The following is a 25,723-nucleotide window of genomic DNA, read 5'->3' as shown; positions in this document are numbered from 1 at the left end:
GGAGCTTCTGAGTGAAGGTGTTCCTACCATCTCAGTTGAAAAGGAAAGGTGAATAAGAATAAGTATGTAAATAACTGAGATACCTATAATGATACATGAATTGTTTGATTATACCGTATTTTATCACTTAGCAGAGATGCTGAGTCTCAAATAGTCACAACGAAAAGACCGTCATAAATAAAGCTTTCACACACACACACACACACACACACACACACACAGACATACACTTGCACGCAAACACATCTCTCACACATCACTGCAGTCTTGGGCAACTGAAGTTACACTGCGCACAGCAGCACGAGTGCATGATGGGAGTGGCGACTGGGTAGGATAAGGAAAAGGCTGGGTCGGGGAGGGAGAGGGATAGTAGGGTAGGGATGGTGGACAGTTAAGTGCTGCTGTGGACAGCCCAGGGACGAGGTGGGGAGAGGGTAGAGCAGCTATATGCAGTTGGGAGGTTACATGGCAGGCAGGGGAGAGGTGGTGAGGAGAAGGGGTAACGGAAAAGGAGAGAAGTAAAAAGACTGGGTGCAATGGTGCAGTGGTGGAATGAGGGCTGTATAGTGCTGGAATGGGAACAGGGATGGGGCTGGATGGGTGAGGACAATGACTAACGAAGTTTGAGACCAGGAGGTTTATGGGAATATAGGATATATTGCAGGGAAAGTTTCCAGCTGTGCAGTTCAGAAAATCTGGTGTTGTTGGGAAGGATCCATATGGCACAGGCTATGAAGCAGTCATTGAAATGAAAGATGTCATGTTTGGCAGTGTGCTCAGCAACAGGGTGGTCCACTTGTTTTTTGGCCACAGTTTGTCGGTGGCCATTCATGTGGACAGACAGCTTGTTGGTTGTCATGCCCACATACAATGCAGCACAGTGGTTGCAGCTTAACTTGTAGATCACATTTTACAGGTAGCCCTGTCTTTGATTGGATAGGTGATGTCTGTGACCGGACTGGAGTAGGTGGTGGTGGGTGGATGTATGGGACAGGTCTTGCATCTAGGTCTATTACAGGGGTATGAGCCATTGAATAAGGTGTTGGGAGCGGGGGTTGTGTAGGGATGGACGAGTGAATTGTATAGGTTCGGTGGATGGTGGAATACCACTGTGGGAGGGGTGGGAGGATGTTGTTACATACCATCCTGGATTTTCTATTGTTTGATATTTTATCATTTCCCGTTATCTAAGTGTTGGAAAAGGGGTGGGTCTCAGAGGTCACTAATAACTTGAGATACTCTTTTATGGGTGTTGGCAATATATTTACAGAAGTTCAGTCAGGGTGGTTATAGTTAAATTTTTGCTACCTGAGCTGGTGTAGACAGAAAACTATTTACAGTATGGATACCCAACTTTATAGGAATGATGTTCAGACTGTGCAGGGCAGGATTTGTGTTGTTAGCATCATGACTTGCCATTTGACACCATTGCTGGTAAGGCGATGTTTGGTTGAAGCACAAGCATCAGTGTGCATTACAGTTGCAGACAGTCAACAAGGCCCTGGATGTGCCAAGCAGGGCTTCACTAGTAAAGCTGTTTTATCAAAACAACAGCAATAGTGCTGTTGATTTTTGTGGGTATTGACTCATTAAAGGAAATCTGAGATGTCATCTTTCCACGCCAGAATTGCAGAACATGTTGTGGAAGTACAAATTAACTGGCGATTTGGGAATCACTCCTGAGAATGGCCACATGCTAATTACATCACAAATTGCTGAAGAAGTTACTGTTGCCATGGGTGAGATTGCTGAATGCAGTGTGTGATCTTCAAGATGTGCCTGAGCTGTGTCAAGACAACCAAACATTCCATGGTTCACCTTTCAAAAAGTGCTGCGAAGTTGTTACATTGTACCCAGGCTGCAATCAATGTGGATGGTCATCACACTGAGCAACATTTGTAAGCTGGAACATAAATGCTACACATTTAACAAATGTTACCTTCTCGTGTTTCTTTCAATGAGTTATTCATTATTTCTCTTCTGCATGTCCTTACAAATATTTCTACAAAGTTTCATCATCTTACAATCTATTGTTTTTGTTGGGAGCCCTCTCAAGTAGCGAAAGCTCAATTATAACCACCCTGTATAGTGAACACTGTTGATGACTGAATAATAAAAAGCAAAAACCTTTTTGGATTACACCAGAAATGGATATATATTTAAGGATATTTGTGTTAAAGGATTGCCTTGTTGCATTAATTTTAAACACATTGTTTCATATCATATTTTTTTATTTATATCTGTTGTCCCCACACTACATACTCAAAAGTGCAAAGTGACATGAACATATATACTTTTTTTTTTACTCCATAAATGCCTGTTGAATTCTGTGGATACACTGCACCACCATACAAACTACTTTACGTAAACTTCACTACTTCCCTTTTTAATACATGTAAGAGATCAACAATAACCTCTCTATTTTGGCAAGATCAACAAATTCAGCCACTTAGGAGGAAGTTAGTAAAATATTGCACACACATGAAGTATAGACAGCACACAATAAAACTTGAATTGTATAGGATTAAAATGCTCAGCTCAATATCAAAATTAAAAATGTGCATAAAACTGTGAAAATGCTTAGCTCATAATAACATATGCAACAACATGATATCGAACGAAGTGAATTACATCACTAAAATGTATGGGTAACATAATTCATGTTTAAAATAAATACATGTATTTTATGTATCTTCATAAATAAAATCTCTATGAAACGAAACACCTCACAATTAAGGAATAACATTGATTTTTAAACAAAAATCTACCATAACAACTCTTAAAAATACTATTCAGTGAACTGATTGAATAACAACAAATTTCATGTCTGATGGTAATGTGAAATGTCTTAACAGTGCCAATATATACAAACAATGCATGACTATTTTATTCATACTAATTTTTGGTTTTAGAGCATATTTTCCACAAAAGATGAGACAAAAATTGCCTTGTCTTGTCAGAATCACAAAATATATATTATATTTACATATACCATAGCAGAAATAAAAATTTATTTTATTTGTTTGTTGCTTTGTTAAGGCAATGATATCACATTTTCAAGACTTATTTCATTTATATTAGCTACCAATGACCATCTGATACACAAGATTCACAATAATATTATAGCTTGATTTAACAATATATTTTATTATATAAACTCTATTTGAAATAGTAAGTACCATTATTTCCTCTTACAGTATGTCTAATACCTCTTGCCATTGGAAATCCGTTGCACATATCTTAAACGTACCTTCAGTAACTCGGCTCTGCAAAGCAATATATCAACTAGCATTTTCTTAAGACGGCAACAGGTTTCATTATGTATAATTCATATGTACAAAGTTACCACAGCATGTTTAGCATCTTTTTGCAGAAATTCTATATACAAGTTGCTAAAAATTCTGCATAATTACATGCTGCTCTTTTAAAACATTATCATTACAGGCTATAAAAATATTTATAATAGTCACATTTTGCACAACTTCTTAAGGAACAGGCACTTAAATGTTTGCATTACTTTCCTCAATTGACAATGAATTATATTATTGGCACAATTTTTTCAATGGTTAATTTAGTTGGACAGAGGAGTTCCAACAGGCTGACTGTGTGGAGTGACATAATTATGGGCATGTTAACAATTCATTGCAGTTGATCAAAATTCATTCTGGAAGAAAGAACACAATTTTTCCATCTTAGCATAGGTATATAAAGCAGGAGGTAAGTACCATCTATCGGAAATTTCATTTTCAGGAAAAATGGTTCTGAACACTGCACAAATTTTACTGAAACAGTAAAATGACTGAGTTATTTGTTTTTGTTATTTTAGTGGCCATAAAATAAAATATGAGCACTGTCTGACAAGTGCACAAAAAGTAATTTTGCATGAAACATTTATTATGTGTGTGTCTGTTCTGTATCCCACAATCTGGAAATATTTATAGGATGAATCAATAAATCAATTTATATGCATATCTGGTACCTGTTATATTTGTCAAATAGTTTGCCTGTTTAACTAGTACAAATGTTATTTTTAAAAGGAACTTCAATTTAAGATGCTTTTCAATACCTTCAAAAATAAAAATAGTTCACACTGTGTTGCAAAGTATCTGATAAAATCTAAATGTCACTGTTTTATAAAAACCAATAAGGCAACACTGGAGCAATGTGTTATTCAAAAGTGTGAGATAAAAGTTTGTTTATTTAAACTGATATAAAAATCACCTGTGGTGTAGTACTATGCTGCATATTACGGACAAATTAAGGACGTCAAGACTGGAACTGATACATGTTTCATCTAAAGACTTGGTGTGCATGTAGCCATGATTTTTAAAAGATGATAATGCTGGTACTATTGTAATTTAGTTACAGATATTTTTTCTGAATTACAACTCCTCAAGCAAAATTTCTGGGTACTTTTAAATGTGCTTATATGTACATATATAAAAGAACTTTTCATTTTTTATGAGGCATGTTATAAAAATTAAAACTGCACCTATTTATCATCATGTCGATGTTACAGTGAAGTTAAAAAACAGTTTCATTCAGCAGAAATAGCCAAAATAATAGTTGTAGGCTGTGGGAATTGAATGTGCAGTAACTTCACAATAAACCAATATGGTCAAAGGAGCTAAAACTGTCTGCATAAAACTGTGTTACATGTAAGCTTTTACATACAGCCAAATGAGTCTCAACACCTATGCATCAGTCAACATAAACTGTAAGTACAGTTTTTTTCTGTCAAGCCAAACTCTTCAACACTCACACAATCATACATAAACCATTTTTTCAAAAAATACTGACTATTAATGTACACTGTAGTCATTTGTACCTTTAATTACAACACAGTTATGACACCAATACAACTACAAATTTAAATTATTCAATGGAATGTAACTAGTTCGAGTTAAGCATAATGTTACTTCTTTTAAATTGACACAAAGTGTCCAGCAGCAGCATCCCTTTATGAAATACACTCAGTATAGTAACATTAGTCACTAGCCTTGCTCCTGACTGATAAGATGAGAACATTCAAAGCTTGGATGCAAAGTTAATTAACCTGCAGCTACTATACTGATAGTACTTAATTAGTTTTAATGTAGGTAATGAGAAATCTACAATTATGACATCAGAGAACAAATGTCACAAAGAGACACACCTTAAATTAGAGCCAAATTAAAATCTATATTGAGAATAGTTTACCACTTGTGCTGTAGTGGCATGCATCTAATTTATCATACCCTGAACAAAAATATCATGCTACTGCTTAGAAATAAAGTCTTATAAAAATATTTTGCATTCCTAGCTGAATAATCTTTTATTTAAATGGCCCCTGAGACAAACAAACAGGGATTGGTGTAGTCTGATAAGAAATGGACGTAACTTTATAATCCAGACTTTACAGTGAAATTGTGATAAATTAGAGCATGATTGCATTTACAATTTCCATCTTTGTCATTCATGTTACATGTACATATTTATGTATGGATGATAATGCATACGTTATTTACATAATGAGAACTTCCATTTCTCTATAATTTGTAAAGTTCATTCTGCACAGAAATTGTGTCATTAAAAAAATTAAATTGTAATTTACCACATCTCACTGCGCAGAGCTTATAGTACATTTTATATTCAAACATTTTATTCTTCCATAGGAATACTAATTTAATTTTGAGTTTTCAGACTGCTTAACAAGTAATAAGCATTCACATTTCAACAATCCACTTCACATTATTTCACACACTTCCCTAATATTCTTTCCGATGATGTATGGAAGACTAGCAGTGAGCTTTTAAAATGATGAATGGGTTGGAACGCTGTGGCAGACTTTCAAACGCATTCCAATCTGTGGAAAGGAAATATGCAATGAATACTTTGTTGTTCAGCAAACACAATATTTCTTTAACACATATTTGACACATAATAACTTCATTTGGAAATTATTCTATATTGACAGTGAAATGAATTAAGAAAGTACATGGACTAGAGGGGCAAGCTTTGAAACTTTTGGTAAACTACTCCTAATGACAAAGAAGTGCAGATTATGATATAAAATCTTCATAACACACTGATTGCAGCCATCTGTAGATATAATTGAGTTAATATACAGTCACGGTGTTCAACAATGTGTTTAAAAACAGCCCAGGTCCTCCACTCCCTCCCTCCCCCCCCCCCCCCCCCCCCAACCAACACAAACAATCATATGTTTGCTCTTGACTGCAAGTTCTTTCAAAACTAAAGTTTCATTATTTAGGAACTATAATCTAGAATGGCAATGTATTTATATTTTAATCCAAAAGGGAGAATCAAAAACAATGCAGAACAGCACAGTATAAAACATTTCTTCATGAATTTGCAAATAAAGTGTGATGTGAGTTACAGAGTAAGAAGAATGTTTTTATCATTTCTTACTTTACCACTAAATATCTTGAAAAATGAAAGAAAAGAAAACCAAAATCACACAAAAATCCTCCTCGTTCCATTTTACCTTTCCATCTTTATTTCCAGAGTATAAAAATTGTCAGTTTTTATGTTATTTTGGTTTTCTTTTCCTCTACTATGTCGCATTTCTTTTCACTGAATGAGTTCCTCTATTGATCTGTTTAAAATTTTAATTTCTATCTGCTTATCCAAAGTTTGTATTAGTTCTATTTTTTACTACAGTGTCTTACTTTCCAACATTTTCTGAAGACAAAGTTGTATTTATAAAACGTAGATTCCACTTACCACACACACACAGCATAACTGCGCCAGACAGCAGCATTATTGTGAAGGCTCTACTTCATAGAGCTCCGTGAAGAATGCTGGTGTGACTGAAACAGAGGGTATATACTCTCAGATCACAATTGTCTGCTGCCTCTACTCAGCGAGTAGTGGTGTGTTCATAAGCACATTTAGAACATTTAAACAATGGAAAATCCAGGATGGAGTGTAACAATATTATGAGAAGGATAGTTGCTACTCACCATATAGTGGAGGTGCTGAGTCGCAGAGGGGCATAGCAAAAAGGCTGTTGGAAAGTGAGCTTTTGGCCAACTCACACATACATGACCACAGTCTCTGGCAGCTGAAGCCAGACTTGGCTCCTGTTGTCATGTGTGTGTGTCTGTCGTCTATTTTTGACAAAGGCCTTGTAGACCAAAAGCTCATTTTCCAACAGTGCTTATTGTTGTGCCTTATCTGCGACTCAGTATCTCCACTATAAGGTGAATAGTAACTATCCTCTTCATATTGTTGTGCTCAGAACATTTGTATTTCATCTTGGATTTTCCAGTACGTCAGTCCCACATTCAAACAATTTGATTATGTGCTGTGCACATTGTTGCTCTTGCCTATCATATACTTATTTTATCAAGAATAGTGTTAAAGAGAAAAAAAATACTTCCACTGCAAAAGTATATGAAAACCCTTCCTATATCATGACAAATATTGTACTGATGATCCATTCGGACTTGAAAAACTACAGTCTAAAAGTGAATCATTTACATTCTTCCCTAATGAGCAGCATTGGGATAATAAGACTTGCAATTTTTAGACTTAACATGTTCAGAAGTTTTGGTTGCAACAATAACTGAGACAAAAGATGCCTCATCTCTCAGCCATGAGAGTCTACAGTTTTTAAGAAGACAATGATGCATGATGTTGGACGAAAAGTGTTAAAGTGCTCAGTGGAAACTATGTATTTAATAGTGTGTATTATCTTAGAAACACATTAACTTTATTGTAATAACAATAATAATAAAAATAATAATTTGTAATACACATGAATAACAATTATTTGAAATTACAGATATAATTTGACAACCATCTTCTATCTTTGTCCACCACATTACATCAAACAATGGAAAATCCAGAATGGAATGTTGTTGTACCTATCTGTGACTCACCATCTCTGCTGTATGGTGAGTAGCAACCACTTTACATCAGAAAGTAACTCACATATCAATCAAATGGAGAATTCATTTGAGTAAACTGAAAACTGCAAGGAGACCGTATTGCTGGTTGGTGATTACCTTCCGGAAGTGAAAATCTAAGTACTGCCAAAAGACACATTTAAAAGTAGAAAAATATCCCTACACCTTGGAACTCTTAGTTCCTTCCTCAGATGGGAAAGACAGAGATGTTTAAGGAGCAGCTGGTCACTCAGACCACAGATTGAGAGGGATGGTCTTACTGAAATGATGAGGGGAGACAAAGATAATGTGGGAGGGAAGGGGGGAGGGGAGAGGGGAACATCAGAGAGAGTAAGAGATCAAAAATAGTATTTTGCTAAGCACTGTATAAGCTTCAATCCATAGATGATAGAAGGAGCAACTGAAAAGTAAAGATTAATTAAGAGAAATATATCTAAAAACAAAGGTGATGTGACTTACCAAATGAAAGTGCTGGCAGGTCGACAGACACACAAACAAACACAAACATACACACAAAATTCAAGCTTTCGCAACAAACTGTTGCCTCATCAGGAAAGAGGGAAGGAGAGGGAAAGACGAAAGGATGTGGGTTTTAAGGGAGAGGGTAAGGAGTCATTCCAATCCCGGGAGCGGAAAGACTTACCTTAGGGGGAAAAAAGGACGGGTATACACTCGCACACATAGACACATATCCATCCACACATATACAGACACAAGCAGACATATTTGAAGACAAAGAGTTTTTGTCTTCAAATATGTCTGCTTTTGTCTGTATATGTGTGGATGGATATGTGTGTGTGTGTGTGTGCGAGTGTATACCCGTCCTTTTTTCCCCCTAAGGTAAGTCTTTCCGCTCCCGGGATTGGAATGACTCCTTACCCTCTCCCTTAAAACCCACATCCTTTCGTCTTTCCCTCTCCTTCCCTCTTTCCTGATGAGGCAACAGTTTGTTGCGAAAGCTTGAATTTTGTGTGTATGTTTGTGTTTGTTTGTGTGTCTGTCGACCTGCCAGCACTTTCATATGGTAAGTCACATCATCTTTGTTTTTAGATATATTTTTTCTACGTGGAATGTTTCCCTCTATTATAATCATTTAATTAAGAGAAAGATAAATGAGATGCATAAAGAAAAGTGCAGTTAAGAAGTAACAGGAAAGCAGGAAGGGAAATGGAGGAAAACCAAGAAGAGAGAAAAAGGGGGAGATGACAAAGAAAGAGTAAAATAATTAAATTTTACTGATGAAGAAAAATAATTCTATCATTGGGGAGAGAGGGAAGAAAAGTGGGGGAAGGAGGGTTAGTTATTATAGACGTTAGGTCCAAGAGGGCAGTTTGATGTGAAAATATGGTAGAGATCAAGTTCCTATTTCCAGAGTTCACAGAAACTAGTGCTGGATGTTATGACACAAACGGTGTGTTTGCTGCAGCAGGCACTCAGGTCTCTAGAGTTATGCTGTAGAGCATGCTCAGTACTTGAGTACTGAGTGTCCCCAAGGGCACACAGTTTTGCTTCATGAAATGATCGTATGGCATTATTGATCAGAAGACCCAGTGTGGGGTTGTTCAGTGCCGGATGCAAATTCTTTTATTTGTGCACCGAATGAAGATGAGGTGAACAGTTTAGGACAACACAAACACCCAATCCCCAAGTGCATAAAATCTCCTACTCAACCAGGAAATGTACCTGGGACCCTAGAAGCAACAATGCTAACCACTAGATGATGAGCTATGGACACAGTTCTGTTGTGTCTGTTCATTTGCTCAATCAGTGTATTAGTGATCACATATTCAGTGAACACTTGGCATTGATGAACAAAAGACTAGCTTTCACACATTGCTCTGCCTTTGATATTGTAGCATTTTCTAGTGGTGGGTCTAGAGAGCACCAGGTTTCACAATGGGAAACAATTACTAGGATAGGAATCTTGAGTGTTAGGGGTAGGAGTCTGGGATGTCATATTGTCTGGAAAATATTTTTACAGAGGATAGGAGGACAAATGAAGGTTATAGGGATTGATATGGAAGAGAGAATGGGGAGAGAATTGAACAAGGTTCTCCACTTTCCAGCCAGATGTCTCAGTTGTTATGCCAGCAACACTTTCGATGATAAGCGTTTACCATATGGGAATGTAAGTGGCAATCATAAAAGTTTTGTTCTTAATTTCTGGGAAAATTTGTGCTCATGGACCCATATATGATAATGAAAAATGTTCAGTTCCCAATTATCTATCAATCTAATCAGTTTTGGGTCGATTGCATGTCCTGAACTTAAGGCTGGTTTTCTCAAAAACAGATGGGCACTGAGGCAAAATAACTTTGAGACTTTCATTTTAGGTTGTGCACAAGTGACTTGCGAAATATGAGCAAAATATGTTGGATGTGTCTCAGGCCTTCTACTTGTTACTGGAAACAAGTGTCCTAGTCACTTAATCAGGTTTAATGTGTAAGCAGACTAAGTAGGCACAAATCCAAAATTCTTATTTCAACTTAATGATGGAGTGACATACTATTCTTAAAAGGTGAGCTAGTGCTTAAATTAGTGAAATAAAATTTTATTAGAGATTATCTGCACATTGTATATTGAAGTAAAAGAATATGTTGTAGAAGAAACACTACATACTGCTGAATAGGGGTCACAGAGTTCATTATTGCTGCAGCCCCTGCATGACCTTAAACTGGTCATATATGCATCAGTTATAGGCAAGGGACAATGAGTTTCGAGGTGTGCTATAGCTCATCATTGTGCTTAATGTTTGCCATCCACAGTATGAAATTCCAAATATTTCTAGCTTGCTCTTTTCCATTCATTCCTCAGTCTCCCTGTTACTTACATATGGTGCTGTGATCAAAATTTCTTCCCTAATCATATCAGTAACTGATACCAGCATTCTTTTCTTATTAAATAACACTTCATCTTGGCTTAGTTAGTCAGCATCTGGAACATTCTTTCTCAGGTTAATATTTTAATTGTTTATACCTATTATATATTGTTTATTCACAAACTAATTTCCTCACTGTGTACTGTACTCAAACCAAACAATAATTATCTTCAGAATGAGATTTTCACTCTGCAGTGGAGTGTGCGCTGATATGAAACTTCCTGGCAGATTAAAACTGTGTGCCCAACCGAGACTCGAACTCGGGACCTTTGCCTTTCGCGGGCAAGTGCTCTGCCAACTGAGCTACCGAAGCACGACTCACGCCCGGTACTCACAGCTTTACTTCTGCCAGTATCTCGTCTCCCACCTTCCAAACTTTACAGAAGCTCTCCTGCGAACCTCGCAGAACTAGCACTCCTGAAAGAAAGGATATTGCGGAGACATGGCTTAGCCACAGCCTGGGGGATGTTTCCAGAATGAGATTTTCACTCTGCAGCGGAGTGTGCGCTGTGAGTACTGGGCGTGAGTCGTGCTTCGGTAACTCAGTTGGCAGAGCACTTGCCCATGAAAGGCAAAGGTCCCGAGTTCGAGTCTCGGTCAGGCGCACAGTTTTAATCTGCCAGGAAGTTTCATATCAGTGCACACTCCGCTGCAGAGTGAAAATCTCATTCTGGAAACATCCCCCAGGCTGTGGCTAAGCCATGTCTCCGCAATATCCTTTCTTTCAGGAGAGCTAGTTCTGCGAGGTTCGCAGGAGAGCTTCTGTAAAGTTTGGAAGGTGGGAGACGAGATACTGGCAGAAGTAAAGCTGTGAGTACCGGGCGTGAGTCGTGCTTCGGTAGCTCAGTTGGCAGAGCACTTGCCCATGAAAGGCAAAGGTCCCGAGTTCGAGTCTCGGTCGGGCACACAGTTTTAATCTGCCAGGAAGTTTAATAATTATCTTCCTTTTTCTCAATTGTCATCATGGTCCATCGAAACTCCATTGTGAGGGATCACAATGAGTTATTTACTTCAGCTTTCCATGTGCACTAATACTATTCAGGCTTTTCAGGCGTGTAACACATTTCTTTTTATGCATGAATTCTTAAGTAGACATTTCCTACGAATTTTCAATACTCAATTGCACTCAGCAATGTCTGTCATCTCAAGCCCTATAAGAGCCACTCAGTACCATAAATCAAACTGTTTCTCACAATTAAAAATAATGTTACCTTCCAGTAATGCACCTTTTAATAAGTTATTTTGTTTCAGTAGGATATATACATAAGATCAGCACACACAATACACTTCAACAGATAGAAAAAACAAGCCATTCATTATAAAATATAATAAGAAACTTACTGTTAAAAATGAAGAACTATCACTATTCCTTGCTGCCCTTGAAGCTACAGTTCCTGCTGCTCCTCTCGCTACAATGGCCTGTAGTTTCTGCAGCTGACTTAACAGTGAAGCGTTGCTGTCTTCTAGTGTCTCTATCTTCTTCTTGTAGTCTGAATTCTCATTCTGGAGTATTTCCACCTTCCTTTCTAGTGCATCCATGTACTCTTTCTTTTTCCGTCTACTTTCTTGTGCGGATATCTGTTAACAGACAACATTACAATTTACCTTAATAGTCAAACAAATTTTTTTATTTGACTGTTGCTTATTGTTTGTCTAGAATACTGTTCTTATTCTTGATGTATGAGATCAAATACAAAGAAGGTTAAGTCAATATTTCTTATGATTTATCAGAATACAGCTGAAAACAACACTTATTATTCACATTTTCTATTTATATTCTAGATAAGTTATTATTTTTCCAACAACTGTATCATCACATTTATTTTAAAGAGATTTGTTGGTTATGGGTGGTTGTTTACGTTAACATATTGGTGCAAAAATAGTGAGCCCTGGGTGCCATCTGCTGTGTAGTTTTGTGTCTGAATGGTGGAAGCTGGGTTATGAGAGACTGCTCCTATAAACAGTTGGTATATAGTAACAGAACAGTTGGTATATAGTAACAGCTTTAAGGATAAGCAGTGGTAATAAGAGTTTATCAATAACCAAAACAAAATTCATAATGGATCTTCTTGACAAAGGTCATATAGTAAGCTCTTCACATCACTGATAGTGTCATCCAAACATTTCAAAACATAAACATTTATTTGCTGAAGAAAATGTATAGCTAAAGGCACTTTGTTGTTTGTGTTTTATTTTCTTTTGAGGTATCAAATAACATTCAAATTATTTTTCTCCTTCAATACAACTGACTTTTTAACATCTGAAACAGTGTTCATTAAAATCATTTTTCATCTGTTTACATTTTTATACATGCATAATATAAGCTCTTTCCTTGTCCAGATATTGGAAAACATAAGTAACCTGTTGCTTTCAGATGTGTCAATCAAGGACTGTTGTAGGAAAATACCAAGTCCTCATTCAAGCTTTGCAGTTGTCACAAAAATAGAGAAACAATAAAAATAAATATTAAGAAGACAAAGGGAGGAAGGAAGACTAGCTTTCAACATCCCATCGACTTCATTAGAGGCGGAGCACAGGCTTGGATTGCTTCGAGGATGGGGCAGGAAATTGGCCATGCCATTTCAAAGGAACCATCCCGGCATTTGACTCATGCAGTTTAGGGAAATCACAGAAAACAAATAAATATGGCCAGATATGGATCTCAACTATCATCCTCCCGAATGTGAGTCCAGTGTGGTAATCTCTGCATCACCTCACTTGGTTAGGAAGGAAAAACCTACTACTAGAGTCGCAGTGAGTGTGGTAGGAATTGGTTATAACTTCCAATGTTATCAGACAATGCAACAATCTGCTGTTTCTGAATGTATGAAGTCTTATACATTATTAGCATTTTAGAACTCTAGAATTTATCATTGATGCTTTAGAAAATAAAGTCACTCATATAAAACAGGCTTTTTAAAATTGTTTTCTGGGGCACTGCACCTAAAGTAAATAAATTATTAATTTAGCACAATGTGTACTAAAAATAACCTAAAATAGATAAGTGTACAACTTGCAGATGTCTCTTTAAGGATATTGGAATACTTACAGTCACTTCCCAGTACATTTATTTCTTAATGGTTTCTGATAATAAAAGCCAGTTTTAAATTAATTGTGATTTTTACAGTCACAATACAACACATAAAAATGATTATTTGTGAAGATTTTGCCATCTTGCCTGGGATTCAGAGTGGCCTTATGCAGTCTGGTGCAAATGTGTTCAAGTTACTAATATAAAGCAAGAAATCGGAAAACATTTCCTATTCAAAAGAAAATTTAAAATATACCCCATTAGCCACTTCTTTTATAAATTATCAGATTATCTACATTCAGTTACTCAACATTTCTGTTAATTACTTGGCAAGTTGAAGTGTGCCTTATAGTGTACTATTGTAAACAGACTCCAGTCTGTACACAAGTGGGTAACTACTTTCTTTGAAAAAATGCCAGTACAGTCTGGTCAATATTAAGCTGCCAATGGAAGATAAATAACATCTATTCAGTATGACTCAGGGGTCATGGACTTCATCCCACAACTAATTAATAATGTTCATCCACTACTGTTTTTCATATAATTTCTGAAAATATTCAGCTGCCACACATAACATCTAAAAATTCCCTAACATGAAAAATGTGGTATACCAACTTCATCAGCAACTTCTTTTTAGAGATTTAGCAATTGCCAATAATTTTGTGCATCACATTTTAACATACTGGGGCATCCGATGTGTTCATGATATTCAAGTTCGCACAGCCTTCTTTGAAATGTATTTTATTCATAAAATATTTGACAAAAGTAAAATTTAACATTTACAATGCTTGGTGCTGCATTTTACTCCTTTCTTAAAGTAACATTTAATGCAAATCCATTCTTACAGTATTTTTACAAGTTAAAAAGCACTTAGCTTACTGAAAATGTGTAAACTTCTCGACAACCACCAACAGAGTTAACACTCAATATGAATAATAATGTCAAAATACATCAGAAAAAGTGACAATTGGACATATAAACTTAGAAAATAAAACTAAACAATTCTGCGTACTTTTGATGAAATCTGGTACTGAGAGCAGTATGATAATAGCTCCTTCACCATAGAGATTTTTGAGCAAAATATGAAGGGAGACTAGGGTTGAATGTGCCATTGATGATGAGGTAACTAGAGACTGAACACCTCTGCAGTTTGCCAAGAGACAGAAAAAGAAACTGATTGCGTGCTTTTCTATGCAATTCTTCTGGCATTTCCCTTAAGTGATTTGAGAAAATTGTGGAAAATCTAAATTTAGATAGCTAGATGAATTTTTGATCCCTGTGTCTAGTGCCAGTACAATTGTGCTAGCACACTTGGCCAGAGGTTGAAAATACTGCTAAAGTTGTAAAGTTCTATTATTATTATCACACAACCGGTTTCAGGCTCTTATACGGCCATCTTCAGGTGTCATAACTTGGTGCTGTGACCCTCGAGTGCCGTGGTGGACTTGTACTTATACATCTACATATATACTCCGCTAGCCACCAAGTGGTATGTGGCAGAGGGCCTTATTCGCACTAAAGTCATATTCCACCCCCCCCCCCCTCCCCCCCGTCTGTCCCACTCACAGATCATGTGAGGGAAAAACGACTGTCTGAACACCTCAGTACGAGCTCTAATTTCCCTTATCTTTGAATGGTGATCATAGCGCGATATGAAAGTTGTTGGTAATAATATATGCTCTACATCCTCAGCGAAGATCAGATTTTGGAATTTAATGAGCAGCCCCTTCCGTTGTGCATCACCTATCTGCAAGTGAGTCCCACTTCAAACTTTCTATGAGATTTGTAACGCTCTCATGATGGCTAAATGTACCAGTCACGAATCTTGCTACTCTTCTTTGGACCTTCTCAATCTCTTGAATCAGACCCAACTGGTAAGGGTCCTGTGCAGACAAACAATACTCTAAGACTGGTCGAACTAAAGTATGGTAAGCAATTTACTTTGTTGAAGGACTGCATCACTTCAGGATTCTACCAATAAACCACAATCTGGAGTTTGTCTTACCCGTTGCTTGTGTAATCTGATCATTTCACTTGAGATCATTTCCAATAGTCACTCCCAGATACTTGACAGATGTTACCACTTCCAAAGACTGGGCATTTATTTTGTACTTGAACATTAATGGGGATTTTCGCTTTGTTATATGCAGTAGGTTACACTTACTAATATTGAGAGATACCTGCCTGTCATTACACCACGCATTTATTTTCTGCAAATCCTCATTAATTTGTTCACAACTTTCATGTGATACTACTTTCCTGTAGACTACAGTATCATCAGGAAACAGTCTAATGCTGTTGTCAATAACATCAACTAGAACGTTTATGTAAATCGTAAAAAGCAGCGGACCTATTACACTGATCTGGGGCACACCTGATGTTACGCTTGTTTCTGTTGAAGTCTGCCCATTCAGGATGACATATGCTCTCTGTCTGTTACATAACTTTCTATCCAACCACATACATAATTGGATAGATCATAAGCACGCACTTTTTGAAGCAAGCGACAGTGTGGAACTGAGTCAAACCCCTTTCAAAAGTCGAGGAATATGGCATCAACCTGGGAGCTGGTATCTAGAGCCTGTTGTATATCATGCACAAAGAGGGCCAGCTGTGTCTTGCATGACTGCTGTTTCCTAAAACCATGCTGGTTCCTGCAGATGTGCTTCTCAGAGTCTAGAAAGGTCATTATGCCTGAACACAGAATATGTTCCATGATTCTACAACAAATTGATGTCCGTAAAATTGGCCGGTAATTATGTGCATCCGATTTTCTAGCCTTTTTATAGATTGCTATGACCTGGGCCATCTCCCAGTCCTGTGGAACCTTCTGCTGTTCCAATGATCTCTGATAGATGATGGTTAAGAATGGTGCTATATTTGTAGCATAGTCAACATAAAATCTTATGGGGATACTGTCTGGGCCAGGTGCCTTCCTGGCATCTAAGGATCTTAACTGTTTTACAATCCTAGATACACTAAACACTATGTCAGCCATCCTTGCATTTCTTCGATAATTGAAAGGGGGAAAGGTGCTGCAATCCTCGACTATAAATGAGTTTTTAAAAGCTAGATTTCGAATTTTGCCCTTCTGTTTACCATCATCCTTTACATTACCCATACTATCAGCAAGAGGAGGTATTGAATTATTTGTAGTGTTCATAGATTTTACGTATGACCAAAATTTTTTGGGTTTATTTTTATAATCTGCAGATAAAATATTGCTTTCAAACTTGTTAAAAGAATCTTCATTGACCTTTTGACAGCTGCTTTCATTTTGCATAATTTCTCTTTGTCAGCAGACCAGTGACTACATTTAAAATGACTGCGTAAAATTCTCTGCTTTCTCAGCAAGGTGGATCTGTTCTCTCCCCTACATTTTTGCTACGCACATATTTCTCTAGCATGTGGTGGACAATACCTTCAAATTCTGACCAAAGGTGCTCAATATCTTTGTGTCCCATGGTGAATGCTTGGAACTGACTATGAAGATATTCATTAATGACACTTTTATTTACTTTCCAAACAAGAAAACTCTATGCAGTTTCTTTGTTTTTTGTTTTGCAACTTCCACTGACATAGAAGCCACAATGATGTTATGGTCGCTAATACCTTCTTCTAGATTAACTTCGTCAAAAAGATCATGTCTGTTTGTTGCCGAGATATCTAATATGTTCCCATCTCAAGTTGGTTTTCTAACCAATTGCTCAAGGTTGTATGTTTAGAGTGCTCCTAAAATAACTTCACATGTGTCTTTGCTTCTGCCCCCTGTGATAAATGCGTAATTTTCCCAGTCAATGGACGCCAGATTAAAGTCTTCACCTGTAACTATGGATAATTTGGATATTTATTTCCTATGTACTTTCCCTGAAACGTTCTGTGATGTTTGTTGCAGATGCTGGTGGTCTATACAAACATCCTAATAGAATGGTCACTCCTTGTCTGATTGACAACTTTATCCAGACTATTTTGCAGACCGGCCCAGTATCGATCTCAATTTCATTTAAACAGCTTTTAACTGCAATGAACGCACCACCTCCCATAGCATCAGTCCTACCCTTCCTAAATATTGTCCAATCCGAGTTCAAAATTTCACTGTTATTTATGTCTGGTTTCAACCAGTTTTCAATACCTAATACAATACTGGCATTCTACATCTACATCTTCATGGTTGCTCTGCAATTCACACTTAAGTGCCTGGCAGAGGGTTCATTGAACCATTTTCATACTACTTCTCTACCATTCCACTCTCGAATGGTGCGTGGGAAAAAGGAACATCTAAATCTTTCCATTTGAGTTCTGATTTCTATTATTTTATTGTGATGATCTTTTCTCCCTACATAGGTGGGTGTCAACAAAATATTTTTGCATTTGGAAGAGAAATTTGGTGATTGAAATTTCATAAATAGATCTCACTGCAAAGAAAACTGCCTTTGTTTCAGTGACTGCCAACCCAACTCGCGTATCATATCACTGACACTCTCACCCCTATTGCACGAAAATATTCCAGCAGAGGATGGACAAGTGTAATGCAGGCTGTCTTTTTAGTGGGTTTGTCGCATCTTCTAAGTGTTCTGCCAACAAATCGCAGTCTTTGTTTTGCCCTCCCCACAATATTATCTATGTGGTCTTTCCAGTTTAAGTTACTTGTAACTGTAATTCCTAGGTATTTAGTCAAATTGACAGCCCTTACATTTCTGCAATTTATCGTATACCCAAAATTTTTTGGATTTCTTTTAGTACCCATGTGGATGACCTCACCCTTTTCTTTGTTTAGTGCCAATTGCCACTTTTCGCACCCTACAGAAATTCTCTCTAGATCATTTTGTAATTGGAATTGATCATCTGATGGTTTTACTAGATGGTAAATTATAGTGTCATCTGCAAACAATCTAAGGGGGCTGCTCAGATTATCACCTAGATCATTTATGTAAATCAGGAACAGCAGAGGGCCTATGACACTACCTTGCGGAATTGCCAGATATCACTTCTGTTCTACTAGATGATTTACCGTCTATCACCACGAACTGTGACCTCTCTGAGAGGAAATCATGAATCCAGTCACACAACTGAGATGGTACTCAATATGCATGCAATATGATTAATAGCCACTTGTGAGGAACTTAAAAGCTCATGTAATATTAAAACAGTGTTATGTGTTTATTTCTCATTCATGCACAGTTTATTAAGATACGGCGTACAGTTTTGGGGGAACATCAGTCTAACAAAACACTCATTTAGACTACAAAAGAAGGCAGTCAGAATAATAAAAGGTATAGGATATAGAGACTCTTGTAGGCAAGCTTTCAAAGAATTAAAAATCATGACACTACCATCTTTATACATATATGAAAGCATATGTTTCTTAAAAGAACACGAGGAATTTTCTACATTAAACAGAGAATTTCACAACTACGAAACAAGGAATAGGAATGATTTCCACAGAGAAATTCATAAAACAGCTATGTATCACAAAAGTGTACTATACCAACCCAAAATCCTCTACAGTGCTCTCCCCAAAGAACTAAAAATAATACCAAAACTGTACGTATTTAAAAGAGAATTAAAAAACATGTTATTAAGCAATAGTTTTTACAGTATTGAAGAGTTTGTGAATCGTTGACAATAAAAGCGCAGTTAATATTTCCCTGACATACTAAATATGTGTAATTGCTCACATTTAAATACTTGCTGTTTCTATGAAAGTGTGAAACTGTTAATGTAAGAATGTAAATAATCTTTGATGTGAGAATCAGTAACTTTTTTTTTTTTTGTACGTTGTTATCCTACTTGTGTATTTTTATGTTAATGTTCTAAAAGTTCTATTAAAATTGTAATGTCTAAGTGACATGTAAATTCAATTACAAATTTTCATGTATATGTATTTTAAATTGCAATGTTTATTGACAAGTCCTATATCATTTCGATGATGTACTACAAGGATGCTAATAAATTGAATTGAATTGAACGGTATCAAAAGCCATCTGGAAATCCAGGAATATGGAATCGATTTGAGATCCCTTGTAGACAGCACTCATTACTTCATGGGAATAAAGAGCTAGCTGCATTGCACAAGAATGATATTTTCAGAATCCGTGTTGCTTATGTATCAATAAGTCATTTCCTTCAATGTGATTCATAATGTTCGAGTACAGTATGTGCTCCAAAATCCTACTGCAATTTGAGGACAGTGATATGGGTCTGTAATTCAGTGGGTTACTCCTATTTACTTTCTTGAATATTGGTGTGACCTGTGCTACTTTCCAGTCTTTAGGAAAGTGAGCGGTTGTATATGATTGCTAAGAAATGCACTATTGTATCTGCATACTCTGAAAGGAACCTGATTGGTATACCATCTGGACTGGAAGATTTGCCCTTCTTAAATGATTTGAGTTGTTTCGCAACACCTAAGATATCTACTGTTATGTCACTCATGCTAACAGCTGTTCTGGTTTTGAATTCTGGAATATTTACTTCGTCTTCTTTTGAGAAGGAATTATGGAAAACTGTATTTAGTAACTCCGCTTTAGTGACACCATCATCGATAACATCTCCATCGCTATTGCACAGTGACGGTATTGACTGTTTTTGCCACTGGTGTACTTTACATATGACCAGAATCTCTTCGGGTTTTCTACCATATTTTGAGACAATGTTTCCTTGTGGAAACTATTAAAAGCATCTCGCATTGACATCCACACTAAATTTCAAGCTTCTGTCAAACTTAGCCAGTAAAGGCCAAATATGTCTGCTTGTGTCTGTATATGTGTGGATGGATATGTGTGTGTGTGCGCGAGTGTATACCCATCCTTTTTTCCCCCTAAGGTAAGTCTTTCCACTCCCGGGATTGGAATGACTCCTTACCCTCTCCCTTAAAACCCACATCCTTTCGTCTTTCCCGCTCCTTCCCTCTTTCCTGACGAAGCAACCATTGGTTGCGAAAGCTTGAAATTTTGTGTGTGTTTGTGTGTTTTTTTATTGTGTCTATCTACCAGCGCTTTCCCATTTGGTAAGTCATGGAATCTTTGTTTTTAATATATTTTTAGTGGTTTTAGTTGATATGGTTTTGAGCCTCGCTACAATGACCTTGTGTTCACTAATCCCTGTATCTATGATTATGCTCTCTATTAGTTCAGGATTATTTGTGGCTAAGAGGTCAAGTGTGTTTTTTGCAACCATTTACAATTTGTGTGGGCTCATGAACTAATTGTTTAAAGCAAGTCTCGGAGAAAGCATTTAGTACAATTTCATAAGATTTTTTTCTGTCTACCACCGGCTTTGAACATGTACTTTCACCAACAAATTGAGGGTAGACTGAAGTCTCCACGAATTATAGCTGTATGAGTGGGGTACTTATTTGAAATGAGATCCAAGCTTTCTTTGAACCGTTCAGCTATTATATCAGCTGAGTTGGGGGGTCGGTAGAAGGAGCCAATTATTATTTTGGTACAGCTGTTGAGTATAACCTCTGCCCATAGTAATTCGCAGGAAATATCTATTTTAACTTTACTACAAGATAAACTACTACCAATAGACACAAACACACCACCACCTACTTTATTTAACCTATCTTTTCTGAACACAGTTTGCGCCTCTGTAAAAATTTCGGCGGAATTTATCTCTGGCTTTAGCCAGCTTTCTGTTCCTATAATGATTTCAGCTTCAGTGCTTTCTATCAGTGCTTCAAGCTCTGGTACTTTTCCAACACAGCTATGACAATTTATAACTACAATACCGACTGTTGCTTGGTCGATTCTCGTCATTTCTTTGCCCTGTACCCTTTGAGACTGGAGCCCTTTTGATCTTTCCCGAGACTGTCTAACCTAAAACACTGCCCAGTCCATGCCACACAGCCCCTGATACCCGTCTAGCCACCTCCTGTGTGTAGTGGACACCTGACCTATTTAGCGGAACCTGAAACCCCTATGGTGCAAGTTGAGGAACCTGCAGCCTGCATGGTCACAGAACCGTCTTGAGCCTCTGATTCAGAGCCTCCAGGTGGCTCAGTACCAGAGGTCCGCAATCGATCCTGTCAACAATGCTGTTTATTTCAGAGAGTAACTCAGTGATCTTGCTACAGACACTTCGACAATTTACTAACATGAGATTTAGCATATTTGAATCCTTTGGAATGACCTGTTTAGATGAACTAACAATTTTTACAGTTGGCACACCCACATCAGTGGTTTTCAGGCCAATGGTTGGGTTCACAGCACCGAGTTACGACACCTGAAGATGGGCATATGAGAGCCCGAAACTAGTTGTGTGATAATAGTAAAAGAACTTTAAACTGTATTGGTATTTTCAATCTTTGGTATAATGCTCAGCTGCAGATGTTCCTCCAACAGGATTGTTATTAGCTCACTTTGGTTTAGAGCAGTAGGTGCAGTCCATCCTTCATGCAACTCTACATGCCATATTTTGTGGTAAAGTCATACTCCATGTGACAAGAATTGTGCACCTATTTTTCAAGGAAAGATGGGCACTGCCACTTCCTTGGCTTGCGTGGCTGTGTGTACATGCATGGGAATGGAACATGGTTTGTTAGCAATTTATCCATCACAGTCCTTTCAGAACCACTGTTGGTGCCCTGTGGAGTCACATATAAATTGCATGGAGGAAGATTCATCAGGAATATTTTCAGGCTCTCTTCAATTCCATACCGTTATGTTTACAGAGTCTTCGATACTGCTGGGGGTGAGGGTGAGGGTGGGGTGGGTGGAGGTGGGGGGTGGGAACACCACAAACAGCCTCAAATGTGAGGCTGGTTGTGATCTCCATCAACAATCTTTCATCAAACAATATCTATGGAGTTCAACAACATTGATAAGAAACACCTACAGATTTTGAATGCAGCATGGAGGTGCTCTACAACATACTGAATTTTGCAAGTGAGACATTATTTACAGTTCTGTGAACTTGTTATTTGTGTACTGTAATGAACCCAATCAGCAGTATAACGTTCATTTCAGTCATACTTCCTCAGTTTTGCAGTTTGCACAAATTAATATATGTCTCATTGATTGTTTCTTGTAATGTCCTTCATTAAGTATACTTTTGCTTTGAGTTTCATGGTGATCACTTTTTGACCATATAAAGGGTTGCAGGAGTACCAGGTCAGTGAGCAATCCCTACGCTCCAGAAATCAATATACATATATTGCTTTGAGTAAAGTCAGAGCCTTTGTTTCCTCTCTCTTATATTTCTAGTTTTTTACTTAGGTACAAATTTCTAAGTTTTGTATGGTATTGAGCTGTTTTCAGCTTCAACTCAAAATAAATATGAAAAAGTAGATACCATAGTTTAGAGAATGGACAGTGATGGTGAAGGTACTGTTACCAGTTCAAAAATTGTCTGACAACTGACTTGTCAAGCAATTAGGATATTTTAGCTATAAACAAAGTTCTCCTTGCTGTTTGAAACATTTTGCATATTAAAAAAAATAGCATATGCCAGAGAAATATATTGTTTTTGGAGTCATTTGCAAATAAGTTGAAAACAAATCAGGTAAGACTTATAAATACGTAAATGGTAAGGATTTACAACAATTCAAACTTTTTGACAAAAATATTAACTCTCTTTTACAAATCAAATGGTCATAACATATATATTTCATTAAATGTTGTTTGTAAGGACCTATAGTACAATTTCAAATTTTATAATCAGGATAAGACAAATTAAATAAGATGTAGCTGAAAGAAATCTATAAGCAATTTAATGTGTCTTTTTGTATGGCAATGATTGCTCAACATTTATCACACAGTGTGCATTTTGCATGAATATTTCTACAAGCAAGCATTATTATATAAATTCTTTAGTGATATAAAAAATATTTTCAGGTAGTAAGAAGAGAGTAAGTATAGTTCAGACTGTTAATAAACTGCAGCTGCATCAGTAATTACCTTATTCTTGATTTTTCTCCTTATCTTCTTTAGGGACTTTTCCTCAGCTTTTGTGAGTGGAAGTCTTGTTGGGATTGGGTATCCTTCAGCCAGAAGTGTTCTCTTCTCTTCCTCTGTCAGTATCAACATTCCTGTTGACCCTTTCTGTAAGAGATACATTTTTTGAATCAGGCTTTTTCTCACAATGATTACAAATTGTTTTTAAAACTAAAGAGTACTATCCCTCAGAAATCCTATAACATGGAAAGTTAAGCATTATCCAAGTGCAACATTCTGTTTGCTTGTATGTTAACCATTACATTAGCATTACTTAATGGTGAGACCAAATCATCATCACCACCTTCACACAACAAAGTCTGTTTCTAAGGTACCACAGAATTTGCGTTTTACCTGAATGATTCCAGAGAAAAATGAAATGATTCATAAGAATAACGCCTTAATATATTTACATCTACAGATACTCTGCAAACCATAGCAAAGTGCATGGGAGAGGTATGTTCCATTGCACCAGTTATTAGGATTTCTTCCTGTTCAATTCATGTATGGAGTGGGGGATGAGAAGAATTGTTTGAATGCTTCTGTGCTTGTTGCAATTATTCTGATCTTGTCCTCATGATCCCTATGTGAGTGATACATAGGGAGTCATCATTTAAAGCTGGTTCTTGAAACTTTGTTAGTAGACTTTCTCTGAATAGTTGTCCGCCCCCAGTAGCTGAGTTTTCAGCGTGACAGACTGTCAATCCTAAGGACCCGGGTTCAATTCCCGGCTGGGTCGAAGATTTTCTCCACTCAGGGACTGGGTGTTGTGTTGTCCTAATCATCATCATTTCATCCCCATCGACGCGCAAGTCGCCGAAGTGGCATCAAATCGAAAGACTTGCACCAGTTAGTTTACATCTATATTCAAGAGTCTACCAGTTCAGTTTCTTCAGCATCACTGTAACACTTTGAATGAGTCAAACAAACTTGTGACCATTTGTGTTGCCCTTTTCTGTGTATGTTTAATATCCCCTGCTAGTCTTATTTGGTATGGGTCCCACACACTTGAGGAATATTCTAGAATGGGTCACATGAGTGTTTTATCAACAATCTCTTTCGTAGACTGCTTGCATTTCCCCAGTATTTTGCCAATAAACTGAAGTCTACCACCTGCTTTAGCCACAACTGAGCCTATACAATCATTCCATTTCATATCCCTGCAAAGTGTTGCACACAGCTATTTGTATGAGTTGGCCGATTCCAGCTGTGACTCATTGATATTAGAGTCATAGGATAGTAAGTTTTTCAATTTTGTGAAGTGCACTATTTTACATTTCTGAATATTTAAAGCAAGTAGCCAATCTTTGCACCACTTTGAACAATCTTATCAATCTCTGATTGAATATTTATGCAGCTTCTTCGAGACTGTACTTCATTATAGATTACTGTAATAATCTGCAAAAAGCCTGAAGTTACTATTAATATTGTCTGCAAGGTCATTAATATACAACATGAACAGCAAGGACCCAACACACTTTCCTGGGTCACACATGAAGTTACTCCTACATCTGACAATGACTCTCTGTCCAATGTAAAATGTTGTGTCCTCCCTACCAAAAAGTCCTCAGTCCAGTCACAAATTTAACTTGTTGACAGTAAGTGTAGGTGTGGTACTGAGTCAAATTCTTTTCAGAAATCAAGAAATACTGCATGTTCCTGACTGTCTTGATCTAAAGCTTTCAGTATGTCATGTAAGAAAAGTGCAAGTTGGGTTTCACATCATCGATGTTTTCAGAATCCATGCTGATTGGCATTGAGGAGGTTGTTCTGTTCACGACACCTCATTATGTTTAAACTCAGGATATTTTCTAAGATTATACAACAAATCAATGTCAAAGATATTGGACTGTAGTTTTGTGGGTCATTTCTACCACCCTTCTTGTAGATGGGTGTTACCTGTGCTTTCTTCCAATTAATGTGCACAGTTTTTTGTTTGAGAGACCTACAATAGATTAGAGTA

General features: G+C 37.1%; 1 protein-coding gene across 1 annotated transcript in view; it reads right to left on the bottom strand.

The window, feature by feature from the left end:
- Positions 1-3,901: 3,901 nt before the first annotated feature.
- Positions 3,902-25,723, bottom strand: part of LOC124622114 (cyclic AMP response element-binding protein A-like) — a 679,969-nt gene continuing 658,147 nt past the window's right edge. The window contains exons 6-9 of the mRNA XM_047147722.1: positions 23,725-23,868; positions 12,133-12,369; positions 6,727-6,812; positions 3,902-5,845 (exon numbers count right to left, since the gene is read on the bottom strand). Of these exons, the coding sequence (XP_047003678.1) occupies positions 6,777-6,812; positions 12,133-12,369; positions 23,725-23,868 (417 nt within the window). The 3' untranslated portion in view covers positions 3,902-5,845; positions 6,727-6,776. The remainder of the gene's footprint in view (positions 5,846-6,726; positions 6,813-12,132; positions 12,370-23,724; positions 23,869-25,723) is intronic.

This window comes from Schistocerca americana, chromosome 7, assembly GCF_021461395.2.
Source record: "Schistocerca americana isolate TAMUIC-IGC-003095 chromosome 7, iqSchAmer2.1, whole genome shotgun sequence".
Lineage (NCBI taxonomy): Eukaryota > Metazoa > Arthropoda > Insecta > Orthoptera > Acrididae > Schistocerca > Schistocerca americana.
Note: the sequence above shows the minus strand (reverse complement) of the source record. Positions and strands in the feature narration are given on the sequence as shown.